This window comes from Nematostella vectensis, chromosome 5 (genome assembly GCF_932526225.1).
Source record: "Nematostella vectensis chromosome 5, jaNemVect1.1, whole genome shotgun sequence".
Taxonomy (NCBI): domain Eukaryota; kingdom Metazoa; phylum Cnidaria; class Anthozoa; order Actiniaria; family Edwardsiidae; genus Nematostella; species Nematostella vectensis.
The window spans coordinates 4849395-4867241 of NC_064038.1; the positions used below are offsets into that span (position 1 = coordinate 4849395).

Below are 17847 nucleotides of genomic sequence, written 5' to 3' on the forward strand. Positions count from 1 at the left end.
TGCACGCAAAGCATCATGGTGCTGACAGCAATGAGGGGTCTGGGGAAGAGGATAGTTTATTATCAGAATTTAGCCTGACAAACACTGTTTCTACAGCCCTTGGCTATTGAGCAAATTTATTCGGGCAAGCGCATGAATTCAACTCGAGACAAAGACACAGGGGTCCAAAAAATAAGCTCAGGGTTTATCCGATCTAAATGAAACTTGGCATGCAATAGAAATAATTTAGAAACTATTCTTCAGAGTACGCCATCATTGTGACTTTTCGTCAAAATGCCCTTGAGAGAAAATTGAACCTTGATTTTTCCCAACTAATTTTTAGCATTTCACTTTTTTGGGCGCACTCTGATGAAACGTTTTATCTTGTCCTTTGGTATGATATTCTAAATCTTTTTTTGGCTATTGACACGCGTTCGTTCTAGATCGTTCGATCTAGGGTAATTTGAGCGGCTATATGCTTAATTTGCCTTTTAGTACCACCTTAATATAAATCCTAATATCATCAAAGTCTCCGTGGCTAGCCCACCCAATTAATGGTCTCTTATTGAGATTTTAGTAGCTTGCATAATTAATAAACTGTTGGTTTGTCTATAGCTTTTAAAATAATGGACGCCTGTTCTAAGCTATCCCACTGTTCTAAAAGGTATCAATTATGGGCGGTCCTTACCCTTTTATAGCGCGATTGATTGATTGATTTTATAGCGCGGTTTCGTGTTCAAAACCAACCCCGTGGGAGCTGCCTTTCTCGTCCATACTGCGAATCCACAGAAATAAACACACCAAGCTGTTTCTGCTATTTCTACTTTTGAAGATTTTCCATTGTTATGTTATTTTTGTTGCCGTCCTTGCCGGTGTTCTCGCTACTTGGTTGTTCTAATCACTGTTTTTGTTGTTGTTGTTGTTGTTGTTGTTGTTAGCTGTTAGACAACAACAAAATAAGTCTTTATATTTTCGTTCAAATTGGTCTATTAGTATCCTTAGCTAAGCCACGCTTGGCCGGCCAAGGGTTGGCTCGGATGCAAATGTTTGCAGGCGAAATGGTAAAGCGAGCTGTTTTAGATTAGGATTGTGTTTCATCCGGAGGTCAGGTCGACTATTTTGTGTCAATAATGGGGAAAAACAAAGAACAAGTATCTGGTCTACTGAATGAGTCTACGGCAACGAAAAACGATGCTAAGTACGTATAATATAGGGACGTTTAGACGTCTGAGAATATAACATGATGATAATATGTCCGCATTTTAGATTTAAGAAGATTTTGACAAGATGTTGCACGACTCTTTGATCATCATCTTTAGATAACATTCCCTCGCGGTTTGATGCAATGTAAATACAAAAATGAATTTTCCTTTCTTCGTGTCATTGTCTTTGGAATCAATCTAATGCATATGCAGTACTACTGACCGAGAGCCAAGAAACGCATCTTGACCTAATAAACTTCTAACCTCCTAACCCTCCCTTCAGGAGAATACTCGAGCCTTTTTATGAAATGCGAAGTGAACATTTGAAATACAACTTCTTACTATACAAAAATAAATTTTAAATTTAGTATTTAGTATTTCGTAGTCTTGTAGTGGTTAGGGATTTTTGGCTGACGCTAAAGACGGCTTCGCAGGAAGGAAGGCTACATTTACCCATAATAGAATAATTATATAAATACATCGAATAATTAGTGAAATTATAGTTTGCATTAACGGTAGTTTTTCATCTTTGTTTAAGGTTATTTGTTAAAACAATCCCCCCTCCCCCCCAAAAAAAACCAAATTGGTTTGTTTTGAATTCTTTCCCAATATGTAGTTCCAGATATTATCCATCCCCCCCCCCCCCAATTGAGGGGGTCGGAGGTTTGACCCCCCACTACTCTAGAATTTACATTTTGGGTGCCCATTTTGACCCCCCACTACTCTAGAATTTACATTTTGGGTGCCCATTTTGACCCCCCACTACTCTAGAATTTCCATTTTGGGTGCCCATTTTGACCCCCCACCACTCTAGAATTTCCATTTTGGGTGCCCATTTTGACCCTGCACCCCACCCTTCCGGATTTTCCAGATATAGTACTAGGTGTCCCCCACCCCCCTCTGGAAATTTAGATTTTACAAAAATGTGAAGCAAATCCATGACAAATTTGATCAGAAAAGCGTTACAAATAATTAGCCCGTTTTATTAAGTGAAAAGCCCCCCGAAAGATAGTTTCATTCAGTTTTTAATTGATAAATACAAAAAAATTATAATAATAATAACAACAACAACAACAACAACAACAACAACAACAACAATAATAATACTTGCGTCCTAAGCGGTTTTTTTACGCCCTTCCGGTTCAAATTAGTGTAGTGTAGTATCGGAGAGACAGGAACTACGGTTCAACGTCCTTATCCAAAAAGACGTCGAATATCTAACCGTTTTTTGCAGATTTTATTGTCTAAAAGACTAACAAAGGATAAATCGGCCTTTATTATGTACGGACGGGGGAGTATTCGGTTGTGAAGACTCGCGTTTCTCATGAACCAGACACTCCGAGTTTTTTCGCTCCGGACGATTACCCTCCTCCCCTGGAAATTCCTTAGCTTTAGACCCCCGCACCCCCCGGAATTTCCAATCCCCTCAATGGGGTTGGGGGTTAGGATATTTTCTGGAACTACACAATGCACATGCTGCAAGGACGGGGTAACCATGCATATTTTTTTGTCTGATTGAATTTGGTGATTCTTAACTCAATTGTTTTACCCGGCATCAATACTTGACTTTACCGTTCTATCAAAAAAAAAAAAAAAACGAATCTGGTATATGATAGTCAGGGCGTTATACTATTGTAAGTTTTAGCGATAGGTTAAATTTATGCTGTTGGCTCATTGCTTTTCCGTGATAGCGTGGTTATTCATCAGGGGCAAGATATTAACCACCTTATTATTTGCCCGTATTAGCAAGACCGCGTGGGGATGGATGAGGTTCAAGCCGTCCTGGCTCCAATGGCTCAACTCGCCAAAATGGTTCCTCTTTTTCCTTTGCACGTTCAGCTTTTTACAAGGTAAACTGGATGAAAATATCTAACCTCATCATCATTATCATCATCAGGTGCGTACCGAGGATTGGCTGAGGGGGTGCGCTGTCATATCATCATCATCATCATCATCATATCTTTCTTCCTAACCTACCACGTCCTTTTGTTACACTCCATATTCTTCATCGTTATCTTTTTTTTCTCCATTGTTTCTCTTTTTTGTTTTTCTCCCTTGTTCTTCTTTGCGGTTTCTTTATGTTGTTTTTTTCTGTTCTTTTTCTTCCATTTTTTTTCTGCACCTCTCTTCTACTAAGCTGACATCTTGTATTGCTTCATGTTGTTCATTTTTTCTGTTCTTTTTTCCATTTTTTTGCACCTCTCTTCTTTTTCGCTGACATCTTGGTTTTCTCCCAGGCATGGGCGTAAATACGTTGGTCAGCGTCGCCCTCCCGACCCTGGAGAGGCGGTTTTCTCTGACCAGCCAAATGTCTGGTTTCATCATGTCATCCAATGACATCACGGCTCTCATCGTGGTGGTTTTCGTCAGCTTTTTCGGTAGTTACGGTCACAAGACCAAGTGGTTGGGTGGCGGTGCAATAATTACTGGCTTGTCATGTCTACTCTTTACTCTGCCAAAGTTTATCGCTGAGAAGCATGACCCCACAGGAGGTAAGACTGGCCAACACTGAAGGCCGTGCATTGACTATAGAAAATTAAAGGTTTTTTTTTTTCTTCAGCTCGTAGCGGGATAAGCCCGTACTGCATACCGAACGCCACGTTGCCAGATGACCCCCGTTGCCATAAAGATGCCAGTTCCTTCAACCTGTACTACTTCATCTTCATCCTGTCCCAACTTCTCTCGGGTGCTGCAACCACGCCCCTACACACCCTCGGCCCCGCCTGGCTGGACGAGAATGTGCCCCCCACTCGTACGGCGACATACCTGGCCATTTTCTACATGTCTGTCTTCCTTGGTCCTGGACTTGGGTCTCTTATTGGTGGCAAGCTACTCACGGTGTATGTGGATGTCGAAATGGTAAGGTAGCGGCATGCGCGTACCCAGGATCGGCTGTAGTGCGCGCGCACACCCCTGTATACGCGTCTGGGCGGATATAGCTTTTTGCTGAGTGTATATTTTGCTTGCTGGTGGATACTTCGTTACATCGATTTTCTCACATGCTCCCAATCCTTTATTTTCAGCACCAGTTAGGGCATAAGGTTTGCACCCAAGAGAAGAAATCTATTTGATTCGTGGTACGACATAACCGTCCTGATAGATCTGCATTTGTTAGGTTATTAATCACGTTCCCGGATTACGGCTAGCGAAGTTAAAATTAGCAGTCCTTTGTTAGATAACCCGGTAACACACCTCCTAATTAAACCGTAACCACATTCGATGTATTAACTGATCAGTGCATCTCCCCTCAGCCTCCCGGATTGAACTTAACCCCTGCACACCCTTACTGGATCGGCGCCTGGTGGTTAGGTCCATTCCATTGCGGCTTCCTGCTCATCATCTGCGGCATCATCCTTCTTGGTTTCCCCCGTCATCTCCCTGGTGCTGGTAAGATACACAAAACATTGGCAAGCAATTGTTACCAACTTTATTGCTGTAATCACCATCATTATCATCATCATCATCATCATCATCACAATCGTCAACAGCATTATCAACATACGTCGTCCTTCTTGGGTTCCCCAGTCATCTGCCTGGTGCTGGTAAGACGTGATCTTTTTATCACCATTGTGGTCATCATCGTTTTCATCTCGAAATCATCATTACTACTATCATCAAATATCATCACCTTCACCATCGCCATCATTATCATCATCACTATCACCATCATAACCTTCATCACGTCATCACCATCATAATCTTCATCATCATCACCGTCATAATCATCATCATCCGCATCTTTATCATTGTAATCATCACCATTAGAGTGTCCCCCTTGAAGCAATTCACTCATTTCTCTCATTTTCTGTTCTTTAGAAATTAATCGGGAAAATGCCATCAAAAGCGGTCAGCTTCGCAAACAGGACAACAAGTTAAAAGGAGGCATCAAGGATATACTTCCCGCCACGAAAGCGCTGCTCACAAATGGAACATACGTTTTCCAGAACCTTGGGAGCACGGCAAGGTAGGTTCTGCTCGCATGCTTGACGCTTCCACCAAACCTCGACACAATGATTATGATCGCAACTATTGCTCTGTTTCCAAAATCCCTGACCCCATCACGCGGTGGTAAAATCCCTGACCCCATCAAGCGGTGGTAAAATCCCTGACCCCATCACGCGATGGTAAAATCCCTGACCCCATCACGCGGTGGTAAAACCGCTGACCCCATCACGCGGTGGTAAAATCCCTGACCCCATCACGCGGTGGTAAAATCCCTGACCCCATCACGCGGTGGTAAAACCCCTGACCCCATCACGCGGTGGTAAAATCCCTGACCCCATCAAGCGGTGGTAAAATGCCTGACACCATCACGCGGTGGTAAAATCCCTGACCCCATCAAGCGGTGGTAAAATCCCTGACCCCATCACGCGGTGGTTAAATCCCTGACCCCATCACGCGGTGGTAAAATCCCTGACCCCATCACGCGGTGGTAAAACCCCTGACTCCATCACGCGGTAGTAAAACCCCTGACCCCATCACGCGGTGTAAAATCCCTGACCCCATCACGCGGTGGTAAAACCCCTGACCCCATCACGCGGTGGTAAAATCCCTGACCCCTTCACGCGGTGTTAAAACCCCTGACCCCATCACGCGGTGGTAAAACCCCTGACCCCATCACGCGGTGGTAAAACCCCTGACCCCATCACGCGGTGGTAAAACCCCTGACCCCATCACGCGGTGGTAAAACCCCTGACCCCATCACGCGGTGGTAAAACCCCTGACCCCATCACGCGGTGGTAAAACCCCTGACCCCATCACGCGGTGGTAAAACCCCTGACCCCATCACGCGGTGGTAAAATCCCTGACCCCATCACGTGGTGGTAAAATCCCTGACCCCATCACGCGGTGCTAAAATCCCTGACCCCATCACGCGGTGGTAAAATCCCTGACCCCATCACGCGGTGGTAAAATCCCTGACCCAATCACGCGGTGGTAAAACCCCTGACCCCATCACGCGGTGGTAAAATCCCTGACCCCATCACGCGGTGGTAAAACCCCTGACCCCATCACGCGGTGGTAAAACCCCTGACCCCATCACGCGGTGGTAAAACCGCTGACCCCATCACGCGGTGGTAAAATCCCTGACCCCATCACGCGGTGGTAAAATCCCTGACCCCATCACGCGGTGGTAAAATCCCTGGCCCCATCACGCGGTGGTAAAACCCCTGACCCCATCACGCGGTGGTAAAATCCCTGACCCCATCACGCGGTGGTAAAACCCCTGACCCCATCACGCGGTGGTAAAACCCCTGACCTCATCACGCGGTGGTAAAATCCCTGACCCCATCACGCGGTGGTAAAATCCCTGACCCCATCACGCGGTGGTAAAACCGCTGACCCCATCACGCGGTGGTAAAATCCCTGACCCCATCACGCGGTGGTAAAATCCCTGACCCCATCACGCGGTGGTAAAACCCCTGACCCCATCACGCGGTGGTAAAATCCCTGACCCCATCACGCGGTGGTAAAACCCCTGACCCCATCACGCGGTGGTAAAACCGCTGACCCCATCACGCGGTGGTAAAATCCCTGACCCCATTACGCGGTGGTAAAATCCCTGACCCCATCACGCGGTGGTAAAACCCCTGACCCCATCACGCGGTGGTAAAATCCCTGACCCCATCACGCGGTGGTAAAATCCCTGACCCCATCACGCGTTGGTAAAATCCCTGACCCCATCACGCGGTGGTAAAATCCCTGACCCCATCACGCGGTGGTAAAAACCCTGACCCCATCACGCGGTGGTAAAATCCCTGACCCCATCACGCGGTGGTAAAATCCCTGACCCCATCACGCGGTGGTAAAACCCCTGACCCCATCACGCGGTGGTAAAATCCCTGACCCCATCAAGCGGTGGTAAAATCCCTGACACCATCACGCGGTGGTAAAATCCCTGACACCATCAAGCGGTGGTAAAATCCCTGACCCCATCACGCGGTGGTTAAATCCCTGACCCCATCACGCGGTGGTAAAATCCCTGACCCCATCACGCGGTGGTAAAACCCCTGACTCCATCACGCGGTAGTAAAACCCCTGACCCCATCACGCGGTGTAAAATCCCTGACCCCATCACGCGGTGGTAAAACCCCTGACCCCATCACGCGGTGGTAAAATCCCTGACCCCTTCACGCGGTGGTAAAACCCCTGACCCCATCACGCGGTGGTAAAACCCCTGACCCCATCACGCGGTGGTAAAACCCCTGACCCCATCACGCGGTGGTAAAACCCCTGACCCCATCACGCAGTGGTAAAACCCCTGACCCCATCACGCGGTGGTAAAACCCCTGACCCCATCACGCGGTGGTAAAATCCCTGACCCCATCACGCGGTGGTAAAACCCCTGACCCCATCACGCGGTGGTAAAATCCCTGACCCCATCACGCGGTGGTAAAACCCCTGACCCCATCACGCGGTGGTAAAACCCCTGACCCCATCACGCGGTGGTAAAATCCCTGACCCCATCACGCGGTGGTAAAATCCCTGACCCCATCACGCGGTGGTAAAATCCCTGACCCAATCACGCGGTGGTAAAACCACTGACCCCATCACGCGGTGGTAAAATCCCTGGCCCCATCACGCGGTGGTAAAACCCCTGACCCCATCACGCGGTGGTAAAATCCCTGACCCCATCACGCGGTGGTAAAACCCCTGACCCCATCACGCGGTGGTAAAACCCCTGACCTCATCACGCGGTGGTAAAATCCCTGACCCCATCACGCGGTGGTAAAATCCCTGACCCCATCACGCGGTGGTAAAACCGCTGACCCCATCACGCGGTGGTAAAATCCCTGACCCCATCACGCGGTGGTAAAATCCCTGACCCCATCACGCGGTGGTAAAACCCCTGACCCCATCACGCGGTGGTAAAATCCCTGACCCCATCACGCGGTGGTAAAACCCCTGACCCCATCACGCGGTGGTAAAACCGCTGACCCCATCACGCGGTGGTAAAATCCCTGACCCCATTACGCGGTGGTAAAATCCCTGACCCCATCACGCGGTGGTAAAACCCCTGACCCCATCATGCGGTGGTAAAATCCCTGACCCCATCACGCGGTGGTAAAATCCCTGACCCCATCACGCGGTGGTAAAATCCCTGACCCCATCACGCGGTGGTAAAATCCCTGACCCCATCACGCGGTGGTAAAAACCCTGACCCCATCACGCGGTGGTAAAATCCCTGACCCCATCACGCGGTGGTAAAATCCCTGACCCCATCACGCGGTGGTAAAACCCCTGACCCCATCACGCGGTGGTAAAATCCCTGACCCCATCAAGCGGTGGTAAAATCCCTGACACCATCACGCGGTGGTAAAATCCCTGACCCCATCAAGCGGTGGTAAAATCCCTGACCCCATCACGCGGTGGTTAAATCCCTGACCCCATCACGCGGTGGTAAAATCCCTGACCCCATCACGCGGTGGTAAAACCCCTGACTCCATCACGCGGTAGTAAAACCCCTGACCCCATCACGCGGTGTAAAATCCCTGACCCCATCACGCGGTGGTAAAACCCCTGACCCCATCACGCGGTGGTAAAATCCCTGACCCCTTCACGCGGTGGTAAAACCCCTGACCCCATCACGCGGTGATAAAACCCCTGACCCCATCACGCGGTGGTAAAACCCCTGACCCCATCACGCGGTGGTAAAACCCCTGACCCCATCACGCAGTGGTAAAACCCCTGACCCCATCACGCGGTGGTAAAACCCCTGACCCCATCACGCGGTGGTAAAATCCCTGACCCCATCACGCGGTGGTAAAACCCCTGACCCCATCACGCGGTGGTAAAATCCCTGACCCCATCACGCGGTGGTAAAACCCCTGACCCCATCACGCGGTGGTAAAACCCCTGACCCCATCACGCGGTGGTAAAATCCCTGACCCCATCACGCGGTGGTAAAATCCCTGACCCCATCACGCGGTGCTAAAATCCCTGACCCCATCACGCGGTGGTAAAATCCCTGACCCCATCACGCGGTGGTAAAATCCCTGACCCAATCACGCGGTGGTAAAACCCCTGACCCCATCACGCGGTGGTAAAATCCCTGACCCCATCACGCGGTGGTAAAACCCCTGACCCCATCACGCGGTTGTAAAATCCCTGACCCCATCACGCGGTGGTAAAACTCCTGACCCCATCACGCGGTGGTAAAACCCCTGACCTCATCACGCGGTGGTAAAATCCCTGACCCCATCACGCGGTGGTAAAATCCCTGACCCCATCACGCGGTGGTAAAACCGCTGACCCCATCACGCGGTGGTAAAATCCCTGACCCCATCACGCGGTGGTAAAATCCCTGACCCCATCACGCGGTGGTAAAACCCCTGACCCCATCACGCGGTGGTAAAATCCCTGACCCCATCACGCGGTGGTAAAACCCCTGACCCCATCACGCGGTGGTAAAACCCCTGACCCCATCACGCGGTGGTAAAACCCCTGACCCCATCACGCGGTGGTAAAATCCCTGACCCCATCACGCGGTGGTAAAACCCCTGACCCCATCACGCGGTGGTAAAACCCCTGACCCCATCACGCGGTGGTAAAACCCCTGACCCCATCACGCGGTGGTAAAACCGCTGACCCCATCACGCGGTGGTAAAATCCCTGACCCCATCACGCGGTGGTAAAATCCCTGACCCCATCACGCGGTGGTAAAACCCCTGACCCCATCACGCGGTGGTGAAACCCCTGACCCCATCAAGCGGTGGTAAAATCCCTGACCCCATCACGCGGTTGTAAAATCCTTGACCCCATCACGCGGTGGTAAAATCCCTGACCCCATCACGCGGTGGTAAAATCCCTGACCCCATCACGCGGTGGTAAAATCCCTGACCCCATCACGCGGTGGTAAAATCCCTGACCCCATCACGCGGTGGTAAAATCCCTGACCCCATCACGCGGTGGTAAAATGCCTGACCCCATCACGCGGTGGTAAAACCCCTGACCCCATCACGCGGTGGTAAAATCCCTGACCCCATCAAGCGGTGGTAAAATCCCTGACCCCATCACGCGGTGGTAAAATCCCTGACCCCATCAAGCGGTGGTAAAATCCCTGACCCCATCACGCGGTGGTAAAATCCCTGACCCCATCACGCGGTGGTAAAATCCCTGACCCCATCACGCGGTGGTAAAACCCCTGACCCCATCACGCGGTGGTAAAACCCCTGACCCCATCACGCGGTGGTAAAACCCCTGACCCCATCACGCGGTGGTAAAATCCCTGACCCCATCACGCGGTGGTAAAACCCCTGAACCCATCACGCGGTGGTAAAACCCCTGACCCCATCAAGCGGTGGTAAAATCCCTGACCCCATCACGCGGTGGTAAAATCCCTGACCCCATCACGCGGTGGTAAAATCCCTGACCCCATCACGCGGTGGTAAAATCCCTGACCCCATCACGCGGTGGTAAAATCCCTGACCCCATCACGCGGTGGTAAAACCCCTGACCCCATCACGCGGTGGTAAAATCCCTGACCCCATCACGCGGTGGTAAAACCCCTGACCCCATCACGCGGTGGTAAAATCCCTGACCCCATCACGCGGTGGTAAAATCGATGTTGCGGAGTTCATAGTATACTGTACAAGACGAGTCGGGGGGATGGAGCATAAGAATGCACCTAGTAAATGAAATTTTATTGAGTTTTTTGGTAATTTCTTGCTGTGTTCTTAAGCTCCCTTGTTATCTTTAAAACAGATGGGGTTAACAGACTAGCGACAATTTTTAACCCATTATTAATTTATTACCAATGAGATAATGATTACTTATCAATTCTAAATAATGTTTAATCTTGTGAAATCTAGTACAAAAGCAGATACTAGCTTAGATTCACCGACTACCGACAAAGACCGATAATTTTTACCGACTACCGACATGCAGACCCCCCCCCCCCCCCCATCCAGACCCTGTTAAAAGCACTGTCCTGTATCCTAAGGTGGGATCCTCAATGTTTAAGTCAAAGTGTGGACTTTCTCTCGCTACTCCTATATTTCCGTAAGCTGAAAAACTAAATGTTACTTTAAATTCATAACAAAATATTTTTTCTCAGTACCATGGTTGGGTTTGGTATCGGCCCGTTCCTCTACAAGTTTCTGAGCGGTCGTTATGGTGCCTCACCTTTCTACGCTGGTCTTGGTATCGCTTTACTTCTTATTCCAGGAGCGGCAGCGGGGCTCGGTCTTGGTAAGTGCTTGACTCACTCTCGTTAAGTGCTATGTCTCACTATTGTTAAGTGCTATGTCTCACTATTGGTAAGTGGTAAGGCGGGTAAAGGAGGTGTGCATGGAGGTACATGATTGTCAGTACCCTAAGCACTCCGATTTTGAAAAATTTTCTTTCCTCGCTTGTGTCCCCCTCCCCAATGGGCGCAGATAAAAGTATTGGGGGAGGAGAGGGTGCACAGTCCTTTAATGTGATCGTCTACCACAGGCACTCTGATTGTTAACAAGCTCGGAGTCCGTCGCTCGTGTCGACGCGCTGCTAAGGTCACCTTCCTACTGCAGCTCGTAGGGATCTGGGGCTCACTCAATTTCCTCATTCCCGGATGTACATACGCAAAGTTTGCGGGAGTCGATGTCCCGTATCATAACAGGTGAGACAACCACGACATTGGCAAGTTGTAATACTAACGTTTGGGATTTATCAAAAACACGCGCTCACTCGCTCGTCTTAGGTTCATTTGAGAAAAAAATCTCTTTTTAAAAGTTACTTACTGACTTGCTACAATATTTGAAAAAAAAAAAAAAAAAAATTAAGAAATACTTGATTTACCAAATTAATTCGAAATTATCGAAACATTTACCCTAAATCAGCCGGTGTAAATGTAAACATTTTCCAATTTGGAATTGACTATGATGACAAGATAGCGACTGAATGTGAATGAGACTTTTTAATTTCAGCTCGTCGGTGAGTCATTCAGACGGTATACCTGTGCCCAGTTCGTGCAACAGTCACTGCTCCTGCTCCAATACCCAGTTCAGACCGGTGTGCGGTCCAGCCGGCGTTAACTACTTCTCGCCCTGTCATGCCGGATGCCCCCTGCAGCGATCTCGCAATCAACCGAGACAAAGCCAGGTGGGTACCCTGTGGATTATCCCCGTCGTCATGGCTAGTACTTTAAGCCCCGTGCAAACAGAGACAGAAATGCTGACGAAAATAGCCAATGGGTGGTGCTGCACAATATTTTTCTAATGGAACTTCTCTACTATCTCTCTTAAAGGAGCACTATCACGGTGAATAGTGCCTTTAGTGTCATTTAGGCAATCTAAAAAAAAACAGTCAAAATCACGCGGAATAATTGAAAGAACTATCCAGCTTTATTAAATGACCTTCAATCTTTCAGATAAATTTAATTTTCTGGTTTGAACGCCTCACATCGAGCAGATGGAAATGGATTGAAAATAGTACTTTCAGGTTTCGGGACAGGCTACCTTTACTCAAACCTTGAAATTGCGTAAATAAACCAGCTAGATTCTTTGCATAAAACATATTTTTGCGGCGAATTTGTTCATTTCTATATCAGGAAGATTTACGCATTTTTTTACACATATTTTCATATATATTATTTTTAACTGTCTTAGGATAAGCGTGCGAGTGCCCCTTAAACTTGTGACTGGCCATTGGAGACGGGGCCAGCAATACCAGGGACGGATCTTTTTGCTGAAGGGTGGGGTGTGTGTGTGTGTGGGTGTGTGTGTGTGTGGGGGGGACGGGGGGGGGGGGGGGGGGGGTTCGATGATAAAGCCGAGCGGGGGTTATTTTTTTTTTTTTACATAAAATCTGTAACAAACAGGGTGTTTCTTAAAAAGAGAATACTTTTTCACTTTATGCTGTTTTGTTTTATTGTCGCTTGTGATAATTTCATTGCAAAAAGGAAAGCTAAATTCCAACTTACTACGAACACACGATGGTACGTTTTCGCCGTTCCCTATAATAGCTTTGATACAGTATCCATTTATGTGTATCTATTTATGTGTATCATTGATGTGTATCTTTTATTTCAGATGTTCACAAACTGTACTTGCGTGACACCGGTAATTAACAACATCAGCAGCCCAACTTCTCCATTCACCTCTCAGTCCGCAAGTCCGGGCCTATGTCCCCAGGACTGTCCGACGTATGCTCTGCTCATTTTCTGTGTTTCCTGCTTTTTCGTGGTCATCCTTGGATTCTCAAACGCCATCCCCAGCAAGATCGTCTCACTCAGGTAAATCAAGATCGTCTCACTCAGGTAAATCAAGATCATCTCATTCAGGTAAATCAAGATCATCTCACTCAGGTAAATCAAGATCGTCTCACTCAGGTAAATCAAGATCATCTCACTCAGGTAAATCAAGATCATCTCACTCAGGTAAATCTAGATCATCTCACTCAGGTAAATCAAGATCGTCTCACTCAGGTAAATCAAAATCATCTCACTCAGGTAAATCAAGATCATCTCACTCAGGTAAATCAAGATCATCTCACTCAGGTAAATCAAGATCATCTTACTCAGGTAAATCAAGATCATCTCATTCAGGTAAATCAAGATCATCTCACTCAGGTAAATCAAGATCATCTCACTCATGTAAATCAAGATCATCTCACTCAGGTAAATCAAGATCATCTCACTCAGGTAAATCAAGATCATCTCACTCAGGTAAATCAAGATCATCTCACTCAGGTAAATCAAGATCGTCTCACTCAGGTAAATCAAGATCATCTCACTCAGGTAAATCAAGATCATCTCACTCAGGTAAATCAAGATCATCTCACTCAGGTAAATCAAGATCGTCTCACTCAGGTAGATCATGATGTTCTCATCAGTCAGGTAACTGAAGGACGTAAATAAAGACAGTAGAAGCATACAGTCAAATCACTTATATCGGTCCTTGTCTATCTATATATTAACATACACTGTACTCAAAAAAAAAATTAAAGGGGGATATCTTCCTTTATCAAGAGATACGGAGATAAGCATTTTCTGTGCACATGCCTTCTTGAATTCTTTGCTATTTAAAAGCGCCATTGCACTCCGCGGCTGCAAACTCTAGCGAGTACAGGTTTCAATAAATACAGTCCTTTCAAAGAACGAATACAAACATTATACAGCAAAAGGAAGGAAATTATTCTTAAGATAAATGTACAATCGGATCAATTCACTCCTTAATTGTTTTATTTATTCAGGTCCGTTCCTGATAATTTGCGGGCATACGGATTAGGGATACAATTTGTGTTCAAGCGGACTCTAGGGGCGCTGCCCGGTCCGGTCATTATCGGCACGATTATCGACCACACGTGCACCTTGTGGAAGACCAAGTGCGGCAAGCCGGCGAACTGCCTCAACTACGACTACAACAGACTTGGATGGATAATCACCGTCTACGCCTTCCCACCACAGTGTGAGTAACTATGGTAACGGTGGGTTGTGAATTTATCCTAGGCGTTAGCAGAAGGGCAACAAACAAAGCTTGCAAAGAGAAGCTAGGACAATTCCCCGTTATAGTCGAGATAAAAAGGAAAGCAATATTATTTTGGGCGGGCCTTTCTGACACTTGACGAATACATCGATTTCGAGGAAGAGAAATAAACATTCAGCTTCATTTGACGAGAACTGCATTTAATCTTGTTTATAAGCTACATGTTTTCTTGGAGACTATGGAGACTAAAGCTCTTTTGTTTCAAAACGGTTATGGCTACTGTTGGGAGTACCAAAGCGAGGCTAACTTAGACACTAAATCAATAAAACAATTTTACAAAGAATTCAAACAGAGGTTACTAAAGAAGATATCTAAATACAAGATTGTAGATCCAGCCTTTTCGACGATAATTCCAGACCAATTGGAGGGAACAAAATAAGAACATTCAGAAAATTCAAATCAGAATATAAACTAGAGGATTATTTACTAAAAGTATCAAATATAGAATATCGTGGGGCACTAACAAAACTAAGAATAAGCGACCACATTCTACAAATTGAAAGAGGTCGCTACAATAAAAACTATATAACACCAGAATCAAGGGTTTGCCCGCGCTGTCAAAACGCCAAAAACTAAATACATATTTCCCAAACTTTACAGATTTTATAGCTCACTGGCTTTAATAGCTTTTTAATAAATCTCACTTATAAATGATAGAGAATGATGGCCTATTGTACATCTTTTTTCACGGCACTCTAATAAAATCTGTCTGTCTAATATTTCATGCTGAGAGGTAATACAACTGCACCTTTATAGTTTTTTTCACAACCATTTGTGAAATAGTGTTCCAAACCCGAAATAGTGCTCAACGCAATCGGGACACATACTGAAACAGCGAAATTCAGGCATTCTCCCAGTTAACAAAATATAAAGCATTTTTGTTTTCATTATAAAGTGCCCAGTCTATTTTTTTTTTACATCACGGCACCGAAGCACCGAAGTGCTACCGTAGTGCTTTTACAAACATAAATAATATTTGGTCCTCGTCCCGTCCTCTCAAAATGGTTTTACTCGTTCTATTTTCCCCAGGCCTCTGTCTTTATTGGTCGTAACTCGTTCTATTGTCCCTAGGTCTCCCTCTCTTGTTCTTGACTCGTTCTATTTGTCCCCAGATATCCGTTTATTGGTCCTAACTCGATATATTGTACCCAGGCCTCTGTATATATTGGTCTTAACTTGTTCTATTGTCCCCAGGTCTCTGACTATTGGTCATTACTCGTTCTATTGTCCCCAGGTCTCTGTCTATTGGTCACAACTAGTTCTATTGTCCCCAGGTCTCTGTCTATTGTTCTACTTCCTCTCGTTCTACCTGAGCAAGGATGTCGACCCAGACGCCACTTTGTCCAAGTCCCACGCGGCCGATGAAGTATTGGATGGCAAGAAGCCCATATTAGGGAATGACGAAAACTCCAACCAGATCCACGACTTTGACGAGGAAGGGCATACCATTGTGTGATAGTATCAACAACCAAGGCAGGATGATATTCATCTGAAAGAGATGAGCCCCAATGGCTTTCCATTCTATCCTGTTGTTCGCAGTAAGATATAGGGAATTAAAAATACAAGTTACCAAGAACTCATTGATGATATCAAATTTATATCATGAAATTTTTAACAGCTTTGTAATTTCTAGTTCTTTGTATTTATATTTCTGATTGCAATTATATTAGCATATGGGATTTTACTTTTTAAATGTAATCAGACATTCTCTCCGTGAAATTTTTCACCTTTAGATCAAGCTTTTCAGTGTAATTTCATAACATGAAAGGAGAGAGAAACGCCTACAAAACGTGCGTATTCGTTTGAATTTTTTTTCTTATTTGAACTTTTTTGTCAAGCATTGTGTTGTTGCTGTTGTCAGCCTAGTCTGTCTGCCTTTTTTCTAAAAAAAATCATCGCCTTGCTGGGCTATACATCAAAACACCACTTATCGAAATACACTCTCTTTGTTTTATAAGAACCTTATTTTTATAAGAACGTCCAGCCTGAGATTTCGCCAGATTTAAAGAAAATGCTAAGAACATTCCTAGGCTTAGATAACAGAAAATTGATGCGTTTTTTTAAATGCAGTACTATATCTTTATATACAATAAAATTTAATAACATACCTTAGCATATTTTCAGCCTTAAAAAACTCCATAAATAAAAACGTAGAAAGAAAACCACTGGTCATAAAAAAGAACATCCCAGTCTCAACTGAAAATAAGCTCATAATAAAAAATGTACCCAAATAGTCGTGATCGCTAGTAGCCATAGAACCATACTCAATGGCATGCACGTACCCAGGATTTTTCTTGGGGGGGGGGGGGGGGTGCGAAATCCGAAACAATGGCTAAAAACAGTGAAGGGTGAGGACACACCAGAAGTAGGGGGTTAGGGTCTCTTGAATATATGTAATACCCTCTGTATAGTTTAGTTGTTATTTTCAAATACTTTATTCTAAGGGCTGTGTCCCCACGACTCTCGTTACACCTTCCCTGTTTTTGTAACTTATCTATTTTGCATGTGTTTCTTTTGTATTGTTTCTGATTTGCTTTCTTTTTGCAGTGAGTAATGTTGTTGACAATAAAGTTAAAATAAAATTTTATGCCCTTTTATTTGTGTGTGTTTTTATCACCTGCCCACCCCAAATCTCAAGGTCACTAAATAATAGGAAACATGAGGTAATTCTATTTGAACAAAAATTGTGGGATCTCTTTCACGATATATCGTGCGTATAACAGGTAAATAATAAACACTGAGAAAGAAAACGTACTAGAATTAATTCGTTCGGATTTAAACATTCATTCAATTCATACATTAAGTAAGTAAGGAAGTCCAAAAGCCATATGTATTAAAATACTTTTTACTAAATTAGATGTCGGGCAGAAAAACGTATAATGACGTTAAAAAAAACAAATACCAACAACAAGCAGGAAGCTAAGCAGGAAAAAAAAGAAAACAAAAAAGAACATTGAAAAAAACAGGAAAAAATATGCTCCTTGCCTGGGATCCAACCTGGTATTATCCAAACTTAAAACGCAAAAAAAAGACCATACATCCAGACGTGCGCTGAATCACCGTATGGCAGCTAAAGCTTTACGGCTAAGCTGGAGATTTCGGCCCCAGCACCGCTATCTAGCGAACTGTGTAACACACAGGTACCGAGGCACCCGCGCATTAATAGGGAGGCAATAACCAGGTTCCTAGCCCTTAAGACCCGA

At 45.8% G+C, this 17847-nt stretch overlaps 1 protein-coding gene across 1 annotated transcript; it reads left to right on the forward strand.

Moving 5' to 3' along the window:
* The first annotated feature begins 1005 nt into the window (after positions 1 to 1005).
* Positions 1006 to 17241, forward strand: LOC5509183 (solute carrier organic anion transporter family member 4A1-like). Its single transcript, XM_048727778.1, has 12 exons — positions 1006 to 1177; positions 2928 to 3031; positions 3419 to 3673; positions 3742 to 4040; positions 4433 to 4568; positions 4998 to 5145; positions 11236 to 11369; positions 11616 to 11778; positions 12086 to 12260; positions 13190 to 13392; positions 14352 to 14566; positions 15919 to 17241. Exons 1-12 carry the CDS (start codon positions 1110 to 1112, stop codon positions 16098 to 16100), a joined length of 2082 nt encoding a protein of 693 aa, XP_048583735.1. The 5' UTR covers positions 1006 to 1109; the 3' UTR covers positions 16101 to 17241.
* The last annotated feature ends 606 nt before the right edge of the window (positions 17242 to 17847 follow it).